A 13,787-nucleotide genomic window follows, 5' to 3' on the forward strand; every position below is an offset into this window, starting at 1 on the left:
CATCTCAATCCGATATTTTAAAAATCAGAATAAGGTTTTGCACCATACATGTGAATAGAAATGACCATAAGGAAACTCACCAAAGAAAGGGAAAGAACGTCACACACATCTCAAAGATTTTATACGCAACTGTCGTGCAACATAATAAATGTAATCCTTCTGTCTTTGTGTCTGTCTATTATTGTTTACATTCACTCTTTGGTGGGATATATATATATATATATATATATATATATATATATATATATATATATATATATACATACATATATACACACACTCATGAACTGCTACCTGCAGTTCTTCCGACTTCGTCCACCAGACGGGGTTGGTGTGGGCTGAACGGGTGAAGGACCCATGTACAAATGTCAAAAGCTTGCGCTGCTGCGCAAGAAAGAGCCCGCACTCCAGGAATCTTGGAATATTGATTTATTACACTGGCTGACGTGTTTCGACCTGTCCGGTCTTTGTCAAAGCCGCTATCCCACCATGAAAGTGCTCTATTTTCTTTAAACTAAAATTTGACAAGCAATAATAAATACAAGCGATCAAAAACCAGGCCAGTGCCATATTCCTCCGGGTACGATATCATTATGCTCAAATGTTAATTGTATTGATTACAGAAAAAGAAATTTTTATGTCATGTGACATTCTATAGTAATTTGATACTGTTGTCAAGTGGCGTAAACCCAATCTGCTGATGTCCCTCAGGACTAATCCCACAATATAGTTCCAAAATCCATCAGTAATAATTGTGAAAACATTAAATAAAGTGTTAGAAAGAAAAAGAAAGCTTAGTAATAGTCGAAAACAAAACAAAAACATTAATCTGTGTGCATTCTTCCTCAAAAACACAGCTCACATGTCAAAGAACAACAATCATTGCCATAGTCAAAATTCTCAAAAAGACTATCCTAAGTGCACAAGTGCTCTTTGATCGCTCTTATTTATAGGAGCAGCTGTATTAAGTTACATTAATTTCAGAAGGAGTATTAATTAGTTTGCAGAAAATAATGAAACTGTTAAATATACGTTTTATGATCTAGTGATAATTTATTTGAACCAGTCTGTTTTCCCATGGAAAATACATTCGACAGAAGGAATACCCACGAGTCTCTCTTCCATGTTTATCATTGTTTGTCACTTTTTGTTTAGAGAAAATAGAGCACTTTCATGGTGGGATAGCGTCTTTGACAAAGACCAGACAGGTCGAAACGCATCAGCTAGGCTAATAAATCAATATTCCTGTGGTGCAGGCTCTTTCTTGCGCAGCAGCACTAATATATATATCAACACTCGATTGTTAGAGTTTAACCCACCGCTGCTCCAAACCAGAGGGTGCGTCGTATCGTGGGACCTCTCAAGCACGGTCCAATTTACATCTCGAATTCCTTGCAAAACAAGGACGACGATGCCATGTCTTTCATCAACCACAGATTTGTCGGCTGTTGTTGTCGGACGCGTTTCGCCTGCACAGCAGGCTTGCTCACCAACAAAGTAATAAAGTTTTAAACCATTTTAAACACACCACATTACGTGTCACATGGGCTGGATACTCGGTTTGGTCTAAAACGGCAGCAAGTGTCTATGATGGACTCTGTATTTGGGTACCAATTATATTGACACTATTGTGGTAAGATTTTGGTTATTCATGAAGTTTAAATTTCAAAATTTGATTTTTAATGCAAATTCAACGCCGCGTTTCAAGGAAACAATATTAATGTGTTATATTGTATAAAGACAAACAGGCTTTGTTATGAGAAACTACCAGTCTTGTCTTCAGTATTTATTGTTTTGTAGTTCACGTGACACGTAATGTGGTGTGTTTAAAATGGTTGAAAACTTTATTACCTTGTTGGTGAACAAGCCTGCTATGCAGGCGAAACGCGTCTGACAACAGCCGACAAAAAAAACTGTGGTTGGTGAAAGACATGGCGTTGTCATCCTTGTTTTGCATAGGATTTGAGATATATATATATCTTGTCATGTTTAGGAGTGTGTTGACCTGGGCTCAGATGTAAATTTTGTATTTGATTGATCTGTCCCCTTGGTTGCTGGGTTTTGGAGTAATTTTTATTAAAATGTACATAAGTCTCTGGTCTGTCACAAAATTAGCTTTTTGTTTATGAATTTGTTTCTGTTGTGTAATTACATGTTTTTAAAATGTATATTGCGTTGCCCTAATGGTTTTAGATTCTGTGCCTTTTTAAAGAAACATTTGAAGTGGTTTGGAATATTCTTAGTTTTGATACACAACTTTTATTTTATGTATTTATATTGGTGTTCTTGGCATGTTTGCAGCCCTGAAGAAGCCTTGTACTGGTGAAATGCCCTTGCTGTTTGTTTTCTTTTCACTTGTGAAGATAAGCACGAATAAAAACAGTACACACAACAGAGGATTCATTTGTATTGTTTATATCGCCCCATATTGAGACTATGTTTTTAACACTTGTTTTGGTTGCCTCTCGATTATGTGTAAATGTATACGGGAACTGCATTACTTCAGAATACACTTACAAACATATCAAGAACCACGAACCAGCCACACCCTTCCTTACCACACTACTGTTGAGTGCACCAGCTCTATGGCCCAGGCAAACCTCTCAAAATAGAGTGGCTATGCTCCATTTCAAAGCAAATAAACAATCTTTAAATTCAATGTTATTTGGTACCTGCTCTTTAAAACTGGATGCTACCAAATAGTGGAAGCAGTCCCTACCAGGGTTTTCATCACAGTCATGAAATCAGAGAGGAAAAAGAGAATTTAGAATTCCCAAAAAATAGCTCACACAGGAATGGTAACTACTGATACAAGGAATTAAAGGCTAAGACAAACTGGACAACAAAACGGTCCTTCATAGCCAGAGGGAGAATGCTGGACAAAACCAATCAGTCCATCACAAGCATGCTACCATATGCTCACAAGGAATCTAGGCCTCAGCCAGACTGACAATCCCAGGCATACATACTGCTGAATCAAACCTTACCAGCCTGTCCATCCCATGCATGTGACCATATAAATTAGATGATTCTAAAACTCATCGACGACCCACACCTAGAAATGATAAACTGGTATACAGGGCTCACACTATCTGTCCTTTCCATGAATACCTTAGTTGCAACCCATATTTACGTATTCTTCATAGAGTATGCCTCTCACTACATCTCACCCGGGGCAGCTGGTCCCAGTGTTCCTTGCTCCTCATCTCCTCCTGCATTTCATGGATCCTCTTCAGAGATTCCAGGCTCTCATCCAGGAGGAAAGTTGTGTCGTTGATTAGCATGTTTATGTAGCGGACAAACTGCTTCCCGGAGCTGCAATAAGGTAATAATTTCATCTCTGTGCCAGGAAACGTAAAATGCAGGCAATAGGGAAGGGAGAAAGCACAGGCTAGCAAACAGCTCTTAGTGGGACAGGTAGACTGGCACAGCAAGATCAGGAGGAGAGCGTGGAGAAGGCAGGACATTTTTGTAGGATTTGGGAAAGACAGCAAGAGAAATGGTAGAACTGCAGGGACAGGGGACGATTCATAGTAGATGTAGTTTAAGATTAGGGAAATAAATGAATGGGATGTCAGCAGAACACCAGTTTGGTGGTGCAGGTTGAAAGTTGCATGGTTTTAAACTCACTTGAACTCTTCCATGAAGGTGCCATGGTGTGCAATATTCTGCCAGAGGCTCTTGAAAATGGTGCTGATATGGTAGCGGATTGTAAACTTGTCGTAGAATTCACTGGTTGCTCCGGTGTGTTCAACATCTAAAAATACCAGGATACCAAGATCACGAGGATTAGAAGCTCTACGCAAATCCTTGTAGAGTATTAATTACATAGGACAACATGCATTAAAATCATACACTGCACCTTTATGCGTTATAGACTTATAGTGTGGGCTAAATATTTTTCATTTTTTCATCACAGGTGATTTCCATAATCAAAACACATGTAAAAAGAATGTAACATGGCTAGTCTCTTGTTTTTTTAAACAGTTTTTATTGCTTGTCAAAAATAATAACTTACTACAACCTATTCGTGATCCTGGAGCTACAGTTCCACTTTTGGCTAGTACATCAAACTCTATGGTTCAGCAACATACAGTTTGCAGTAGTATAAATTTGGCTTTGACTGCTTTTACTGAATAATGTACATCAACATTATGAGGATAGTCACCTCAGATGAATGCTCATTTAAAAAACTTGTGCCTTCATACGGTCTTGAAGCTCCTCTGTAGCTTGCATCATTATTAGAAGGTACAGCTGGTGATACAATATCATTTATATTGCAACAGAAGCATAGAATGTCCAAGGGACTGGTCAGTATACGAACAGTGGCACAGCACTTTAAAGTGTTAAATGACTAACTTAAAACAAGACACTGCAAGGGGGAAGAATGATGCCCACTGAACAATTAGCTATTTTTGCAACTGGAAAGCTTTCCCTAATATGATTAGCAAGTACTGCCATCAGTCATGATCTATTTGATAAAGGTTCAGTGCCAAAGTCTAAAGGGTCAGTGGGAGGGGTGAAATTGTTTTAAAATAATTATAAAGCATGGGGGGCCACAGAGAGACCATCTCTTGTCGGGTGGAAGAAAAGCATGGACATGTATATGCTAGGGGAGAAGACAACATACAAAACACGGGGCTGCCCTAAGAAGTTCTGGAAAATATGGAAACCTTGGCTTCGATACTATGGACTGCTGCTCTCTGCCTCGCAATGATAGTGCGAGGTCGGGTATATGGTTCGATGGGAAAGGTGGGGTCGTCCACACTACGCTGACCCATCACAACATTGTTTGACCCTTCTTTGCTGCTGATTGCATATGCTGCTGCTGCTGTTTATTGGGACATGCTTATGTATCTCACTGGTGATCACTGTTTCGGTGCTATAATGAGAAAAAATGTTAATACAAATATTTTTAAAAAAAATTATAATTATAAAGCTTTTCCCAGAAATCTGCACAGGCATTGTTTTGTTATAACAGGTACAACAAACAAAGATTCAACTACTTTAATGAACATTGCATCTGAGCTTTAACAAGTATAGCTATCACCATCATCAGTTACTTGTGGCTTTACTACTATATTTGCATCATTGCACCGAACATTTACTCAGTTCTGTACACTGAAAAGCAAAATAATTCCACAGCACAAGGCAAAGTACAATTCCAGCAGCTCACAATAGGCCAAAAAGTGAAAATGTCATATTGAGCTAAAACATATGCAACTTTGGTGTTTTCAGCTTCTTGGCACTTTATCTAGGTGACTCGAGCGCTGTAGTCATTTAGCAAGTTGTTCATTTATTTGGGGCATCTGGTGCATAGACCAAAAGCAGTAGACCGTAAACAATATATGAGACTTCACTTTTAAGATTTGATATAGCCAGCCACTTTTAAGCTTTTTATCATCTATGTTGCATTCTAGCAACTTTCAGTTTTGCTTTCGCCTTTAGATTTTTGCTGATGACACACACCTATCCTTGTGTTAAATGGGAAGAGGACTATCCATCAGAATCAATACAGCGACCCTGTATGTTTGGGTGCAGCCTGAATGCCAATTCTCATTTTTGGTACTTCTTCTAGGAGCTTAGACTGGTGGCCCAATGAGTTGGTTAACTATTCACCTCTGATCATATTTTATGCATTACATTTAACTGAGACTGCTACTTGTTTAGAGAAAAAAAACATTAGTTTGTATCCATCTGATTAGTTTTTTAAATTTTTTTTTTGATTTTCAAGAAAAATACATACAGCAGTGTGTATTACACGCAACATGACCCCCGTGTGACATGCGCATACCTTGCAGTTACAGTCTAATATCGCACAACAGATGAAGTACAATAATCCATATCCTCATACATTACATCACAAAGATTTCTAGGGTGACCCTATGTCACCTGTACCATCTTGAGGGCTAGACAGTAGATAGGCTGTCAGTGGGGACCATACATCCTTAGGTCTAGAGGGTGTCGGAAGTTCTTCGGCATAGAATGCCAACTGGTCTCGGCAAAACACCAAATCTTGTATCCAGTGCTTGAAGTTCGGCACCCTTTTACTGTCCCATGTTTGTGCTACTTTCCTCTTGGCCAGTAATAATGCGATCAGCACCAGCCACCTATTTTCTGGTTTTAAATGCTTCACCAACCCCAGTAAGCAAATTCCAGGAGAGCAATCTACTGTCTCCAACATTATGCCTGTCAAGGCTTGTGTGACCAGCACCCAAAATTCACTGAGTCTGGGACAATCCCTTGCGAGATGAATGAAACCAGCCTCCTGCGTCAGCTTCGTTTGCATCTGTCCGACTCTCAGGCCATAACAGTACAGTTGAAGGGGAGTGTGATATATTTGCTGTAAGTATTTAGAGTGAATTATCCGTAAATTACAGTTAGGTGTCCTCCCAATGGAGCAGCCTGATTGGAGGACCAATGAAAAGTGCTTAGCAGCTCAGAATATGAAACTCTACGAGCCCAGGCCAGAGCCACAAGGATGACTTGGACCCTGTCGTTCCTGGTCTTCTTGAGGACTCAGGGCATGGGTGGTATGGGCAGAAAGGTGTATAGGATGCCTGAGTTCCACTCAACATAAAAAGTGTCTCAGAGCGAAAGCCGCCTTGGGAAAGCCAGTACACAGAACTGCTGACATTGCACGTTCTCTGCAGTGGCGAACAGATTTAACTAATGCTCTCCCCACTGCTGAAAATGACCTAGCATCACCTCCGGATGGAGACACCATTCGTGTTGCGCCAGGTATCTGCGGCTGAGTTCGCCCGCCCTGATGTCCAAAGGGCCTGTCAGGTGTTGACCCACCAGGGAAATGCCCTCAAGTCCCAATCCAGTCCAGAGACGTAGGGCCTTTTGACAAAGGGTCCACGATCCCACCCCTACAGCAGAAAGCAGGGGGCCATGAGGCCAAGCAGCCTCAGAGCCAGTCTCACCAAAATCCAGGAAAAAAGGTGAAACATCGGTATCACAGCCTAAATATCCTGGACTTGCCATTCGGGAGGATAGGTCTGAAACTGCACCGTGTCCAAAACAAGTCAGATGAAAGGGAGTTTCTGAGAGGGAGTCTGGTGTGACTTAAGCACGTTGATAGGGAACCTCAGCAAATGCAGGAGGTCCACCGTAGTCTAGAGGTCGGAGACGACAGACTGGGGCGAGTCCGCCTTCAGCAGCCAGTTGTAGAGATAGGGAAAGACTGGGAACTCTGATCTCTGCCGATGAGCTGCAACCACCGCCATCACCTTGGTGCACACTTGAGGGGCGCTAGTGAGTCCAAAAGGGAGCACAGCAAACTGAAAGTGCTTCTGGTCCACCATGAACCACAGGTAATACACGTGCGCAGGCAGGACAGGACTGTGGAAGTATGCATCCTGCAGGTCCAACGCTACCATCCAGTCCTCTGGGTCCAGGACAGACTTGAGAGACCATGAGCATTTTGAACTTCTCCATTTTACAGAACAAAATTGAAGGACGCACACCAAGGATAGAACAATGGTATCCGTCCTTCTTGGACACCAGAAAGTAGCGGGAACAGCAACTATAACCTACTTCTGGCATTGGCACCCTCTCTAGGGCTCCCTTGGCCAAGAGAGCCGTCATTTCCTGACAGAGCAAAGAAATATGGTCCTCCAACAGCCTGTCGCATGCAGGTGGCATGGTCATGCAGGTGGCATGGTTGGAGCGGCAGAGCAGTCTCAAAGGGGAGGGAGTAGCCCCTCAGGACATTTTGCAGAACCCATTGGTCTGATGTTATAGACATCCAGTGGGGCAGGTGTTGGTGAATCCTGCTGCCCACTAGGTGCCCATGATGGTAAGAGGTCAGACTATAAGTGTTAGAAGGCTGCGGCATGGGGGGACCTCTGGCTACCTTACTCACAAAGTCTGTAGGACCGCATCCTCGGCCACGCAGAGGCTGGGAAGCTTGCGCACCATGGTGGCTTTAGATGCAGCTGGAAGCCCCTTCCGAGGCCACACAAGGAGCGAAAGGCAGATTGGGGGGTCACAAGGGACCATGAAAAGGTCCAAGGACCTGGCTGTCCTTCTGCCCTTAAAGTGCTCCAGCACTTTATCTGCCTTATCTATGAAGAGACGGGAGCCATCAAAGGGCATGTCCATAAGTGATGCTTGGACATCCCTGGAAAAGCCAGTTGTCCTCAGCTAGGGGTTGCGCCGTAAGGCTACCATAGATGGAAATGCTCTGCCCAGCAAGTCAGTGGTATCCAGTCCACATCTGAAGGTGAACTTGGCTACATCTCGCCAGTCAGCAAGAGCCTGGGAGAGGATGGCCCTGGCTGCTCCAGGGCCCTTCGGCAGCAACTACGCTACAGTATCCCACAGTATTAAACTTAATAACTGCCAATACTGTTTCCTCAAAATCTAAAATTAAACAACCATATTGGAATTTAACACAACACGGGTACCAGACTTCTCATTTAGTCGAAATGAATCTATTTATTTTTTATCATATCTCAAAAAAATGATTTTTTCATTAAGTTTTTCAATTTGACATTTTCTCATTTCATATTACAACAGAAGCATTAGAAACATTAGAACAAAATTGTTTACATGATTAGACATTTTATCATTCACCCTACTCAAACATTCACACACCACTCTCTTTCATACATAGCAACAAATATTTCTTTACAAAACAATTTAGATATAACCTCAGCAATATTTACACAGCCATAGAAACTTTTTTTGAACCAATTAGTATGTATTCCTTAATGTTTTTATCTGTTTGGTAATCTTATGGCTTGAAACTGAAATGGTCTACGCGTTTCGAACTCCTGTTAGTTATAGAGGACTGAAATGCTTGTCTTATTTAAGCCTGTTTTGAGAGCCTCGACGCTTGACAATCTCTTTCAACCACTCAAAGCGCTGCAGTGTGTGCGGAATGGGGAACCTTCTGTTGTCGCGTTTCACGATCGTTGGTTCGATCATCGCGGGCGTTTAGGGAACACCTCAGAACTCCGTTTGGCACACCGTATGAGTTGAAAGACGGCGTTTCATTCAATGAACTCCGCGTGTCATTCAATGAACTCCGCATTGCAATTCCAATATGGTTGTTTATTTTTTGATTTTGAGGAAACAGCATTGGCAGTTATTAAGTATAATATTGGTCAGAGGCTTCGCCTTACTGTTGGAAGCCCAAACCCAGGGGTGGTTTTTTGTTTGACAGTATCCCACAGAGCGTGGGAGAAGCAGCAGAAAAGGCATGTGGTGTTCATGGATCAGGCTGGTGAAAGAAAACATCTTCCTTAAGGAGTCCAGCCTCCTGGATTCCCTGTCCAGGGGTGTAACAGGGAATGGGCCATGGAAGGTTGATGCTAGGACCACCAATCTCTCCACCCCCTATGGTGTTGTGCGAGGGTGTTGGGGACCCCTGGGGCAGTGCAGTGGCAACGGGCTATCGTCCTGTTCATAGGAGCTCCTGTGTTGGGCGTGGACAAGGTCCCAAGCAAGAAGTATGTAAGGGTTTCATTACAAGGAAGAAGTAGTTCTTAGGGGTTCACTCCCATCTGGACACCTCTGTCAAGACGTTTGTCTTGAATGCCATTTAAGGCAGACTTAGGTCAAGGAACTTGGGCACCCTTCTCACCACCACTGTATATGATGCTCCCTCCTCCATAGCCATAGTAGGGTGAGAAAGCATGCCAGTATTTAGAGAGGTAACCAGTCCGCTGGCTTCCCCCAAATACTCACACCAGTCTAGGTTTGGGTCAAAGGGCTAGAATTCTTCAGGGTCCAGCGACCCCTCCTAATCCTCCCAAAGTCCTAGCCCATAAGAATGGGGCTCAGGCTCCGGCATGAAAGACATGGCTCCAGTCAGGGAGGTAATCGGTGTATATCTGGCGCTGTGTCGGCGATCAGAAGGGGGCCTGGAACCAGCATGTTGGCATCGGGGAAGGTCTGGATCCATCCGTGGATCCAAGGTGCCCGACTGGCGCCAAAGCTGACCACTTGTCTCCAGTAAGGACCCCTCATGAACCCATGGGCCAGAAGGCGTTGGAGCTGGCCACTCAAATAGGAGGCGCATGGCATCATAAAACTCATGAGGTTGAGCAGAGCCAACCCAGGCGCTGGCCAGGCCACGAATGTCGACGCTCCATCTTGTCGGCTGACAGACTAGGTGAAGTCTTAGACCTCTTCGACCTCTTAATCTTCTTTTCGATATGAGACTTACCGAAGTGACCGGACAACTTCGAATGCAACTAAGACTTTGGGTCTGCAGCCAGAGAGGGGACCTTCCTCTCGATTGGGATCGAAACCTTCATGGACATCACACGTCAAGCCTCTAAGAGCGTGAGGGACCACTCCCTCAAGGCCTTCGGGGTCCCTGCAAGGCAGTCAACACTGTTCTTAACATCGTAGTTGTACTCAAGGCACCAAAGGTACACAAGATGCGGGTCCATCAGTCGGTGACAGGTACCGCAGGGCTTGAAGCCAGCCTTCCTAGAGGACATTCCTGTCACACTAGGAAAACTCGCGAGAGAAGTAAAAAAAATAAGTAAGGTCATAAATTGATTAAAGAGGAAGCTCTCTCCGTATATCTGCGCTGACAGGGGTGGAAAGAAAAGACATTTAGTCCGCATACTGGAGTTACGCCTATATAAGCACCGCGCAAGACACATCCAGCGCAAATGACGACACGTGGAGCAGATCGATGACATCTATCGGCATGCAGGGGAACTGCTCATGAAAACATTTCTGGAACCAGTCCGACACCTCGGGATAATTCTAAGGTAAAGAATCTTCGTCTACACATATCTATCAAATGTACTGACTGCAACCTAGACTTTGGAGCGCTCATTTCACCACGTATCGAGTTTCTATATTAGGGCCCTGATATAGGCATGTGTAAGTCCCAGTGTTAGACTTCCTGTCCTATTGTAGTGTCTTAACCAATCTACGGCCTCATTTGAATTACTTCTCTTCCTCATAGATTTAAGTGTTTTAAATGTGGAATTGTGGCAGCTACACTAACGTAACTTCATCCAAGGTAAGGGAACTCCAACCTTTCTCAGAGTCACTCCTCTGTTGAGCACAAGGGGACTAATAAAGCCATGCAGCCAATGTTCTCCTGATGTGTATCATATTTACACATGAATGCACAGTAAGGTTGATTTTTTTTGTACACAGGATTACTCCTTTACAGTTGCTGCTCCCAATAGAGAGATTCCTCTGTGTTTGTTGTTCATCGTTTTTCAGAAAGCAGGGGTCAACATCAATTTCTCGCTCTTTAGCTACTTTCTTCCTTTCCGTTCATTTGCACAACGCTCATTGTTTCAAGCGTGCTTTTCTGGTATGTCGAAAATGCCGGGCAAGCCTTTACTGTCTAGGCCTCTGCTGTCAGATCCTTACATGCTCAGGGCTGAAGGGCATCAGAAAAGACCCCTCAAAGCCTTCGTACACGTGCATCCCTGATGCAAGCCTCTATCCCCCACCCTATCTATAACCTGCCAGCCCTTCCAATCCTTTAATTCTCTGCATTTCCACATTAGCTCCATTCATGCTTTTGGTGCTTTTTGTTTTGCTTCCCTGAAAAGCAGTGGGGTTGAAGGGTCTCAAGCCCATCACCTCAAATGTCTGCGTGATTTCATCTGCCGAGACAAATGCAATTTTAGCCCAGTTCACTGCCCATTCTACGCAGGTTATGGCTATGTGAAGTGTAGTCATCTCCCACGTGCCTGTCCAGCTGTAGAGGTAGAGAGGTCCAGTCATGAGCGAGAGGAGTCCAGCCTTTCAGCCAGCTTTTCATCTGAATACTTCGGAGTCGCCATAGCACTCAAGAATTAAGAGCATCAGTGGGCGACATTGCCGCCTTCTTAATTTGAGAATATTCCACCATCCTGCTGACCCACTACTACCTGGATCTTTTTTTAATATAAATGTAGTCTATACATATACTGCTGTGTAAACATTGAGTATCTGTGATTCCCGGTCTGATAATGGGAGATAATTTAAGCATGTAAATCTAAGACTTTTCTAGTGCTGCAAAAGGAGATGCACTTCAGGTGAAGCTGTAGTACGTGCCTTGGAGATATACACTGAATGAGGTTTTCATATTCTGCGACCAATACAGTAAACACATTTGCATCCCAAGTGTTGCACTCTATATAACAGAAAGAACTGGGTGAACCAACTCATGTTATGTCAGCTTGTTCCGACGATTGATAAGCGCTTCAACATTCCTACATTCCACCACTCTTATTTGATCATTTTGAGTATTCATCCTGTAGACAGTTTATTTGTTAAACTCAAAAGTCGTCACATATTGAGGTGAATTGCCAATAAACATTGGCATTCTGAGGAACCAAGCCCTCAAGAGAGGAAAAAAGTGACAGTAGAAAAAACAGCTTGCATGCATCAAGTACATAGGTGGCCATTAATTAGCTTGCTGGGAGAGAAAAGAATACTAAATGTTAATCTAGCTGCAGCGTGCATCATAATCATAAAGGAGAATATCAAGTTGTCAGCTCTCTCCACAAGCACACCCACACCAATATCTACCCACCTCACCTGTATAAAACTTCATCAGTGAAGGAACCAGTAGCTTGGTAGAAAGTGGGTGGTTTTCAATCATCTCAAAAAATTTCTGTGTTCGAGGCTGTATGGAAGGATTTGTCACAAACATCACCTCAACCAGCTTGGCAACAAGGTAGGGATTTCGGATATAATTCTGGTTGCAAAGTAGTACCACTATAAAGGTCACAATGTCCTGGGTGCAAGGCTCGAAAAGGACTGGAGGGCAGTATCTGTAGGAGCAAGGAAAGTAATGCAGATCAGCAAGGTGGCTTAAAGAACTGAGGTGATTATATAGATGACAAAATTAAAACAAGAAATGAAAAAAATAAAAGAGAAATAACTTTGATCTTTCCATGTGGGATGCAGTGGGCAATCCCTAGGCTTGCCAATCACCAAATTCCATGTTTCACAGTTGTATAAACAAATTTAATAAGACTATGACTGTCTGGTACAAAGTGCTTTACTACTGCAACTGAAGAAATCCACATGGAAAAGCTACTACAATATAACAATAGTTTGGCAACTAAAGTATTCTACCCATATTTATAGCTTTAAGAAAATTCCAAACTGATGGTTCTCTGGAAACACTCAAATGTTTTCATTTTATATGGTCATCTCCAGCAACTTGTTTTTTTGTCTTCAATTTATAAAAACATTTCTCCCAGTCTCAAGAGTTTTAAATTGGGATATTTAGATGAGTTTTTGATATGTAAAACATGATCTCAGGTTTGGCACCATTAAGCTGGAATCTGTGGTCATAAAGGAGCGTATTTATTCTACGCAGATGCAATTGGTATTTTATTGTGTTGTGTTCAACTTTAATGAGAATTGAGGTCTCCTGTGGATATGTTAAAGTGGAATGTTGACGTCTCCTTCAGTGTTGGACATTACCACTGAAGGACAGTGAGTAATCAGAAACAGACTCCCTTTCTAGGAAACTGGTTCTCTTTGGTAGGAAACTGAAGGCCCTGAGTAGTCTTTAAACTCATTCTATTTGTCATCGCTCAAGAATCAATTAAAAAAGAACCCCATAGTATATTTCCACAGGAAAAAATGGCTCCATAGGATCAAAAATATTTGGTGCCTAACCGCTCAGTATCAATTGCACAAATTCTCTGGGTGCTAAAGGTTGGAATCAATTCACTGTGCTGAAGAAATGTTCCTCAGCTGTAGCAACATGTGTTCAGGGTTGGTAACCTTCATAGAGTTACTTGTGTACATGAGTCTCTGTCCTGGAAGTGGGTGTGCCACAATAACCTTTTTAG

General features: G+C 42.7%; 1 protein-coding gene across 4 annotated transcripts in view; it reads right to left on the reverse strand.

The window, feature by feature from the left end:
* Nucleotides 1-13,787, reverse strand: part of UBE4B (ubiquitination factor E4B) — a 1,139,522-nt gene that overhangs the window by 429,820 nt on the left and 695,915 nt on the right. For all 4 annotated transcript variants that reach the window (XM_078642268.1, XM_078642270.1, XM_078642267.1 and 1 more), the window contains 3 exons: nucleotides 12,517-12,752; nucleotides 3,631-3,757; nucleotides 3,171-3,315 (listed from right to left, as the gene is read on the reverse strand). In XM_078642268.1, the coding sequence (XP_078498394.1) occupies nucleotides 3,171-3,315; nucleotides 3,631-3,757; nucleotides 12,517-12,752 (508 nt within the window). The remainder of the gene's footprint in view (nucleotides 1-3,170; nucleotides 3,316-3,630; nucleotides 3,758-12,516; nucleotides 12,753-13,787) is intronic.

The sequence above is a fragment of the Lissotriton helveticus genome, chromosome 5_1 (assembly GCF_964261635.1).
Source record: "Lissotriton helveticus chromosome 5_1, aLisHel1.1, whole genome shotgun sequence".
NCBI lineage: Eukaryota > Metazoa > Chordata > Amphibia > Caudata > Salamandridae > Lissotriton > Lissotriton helveticus.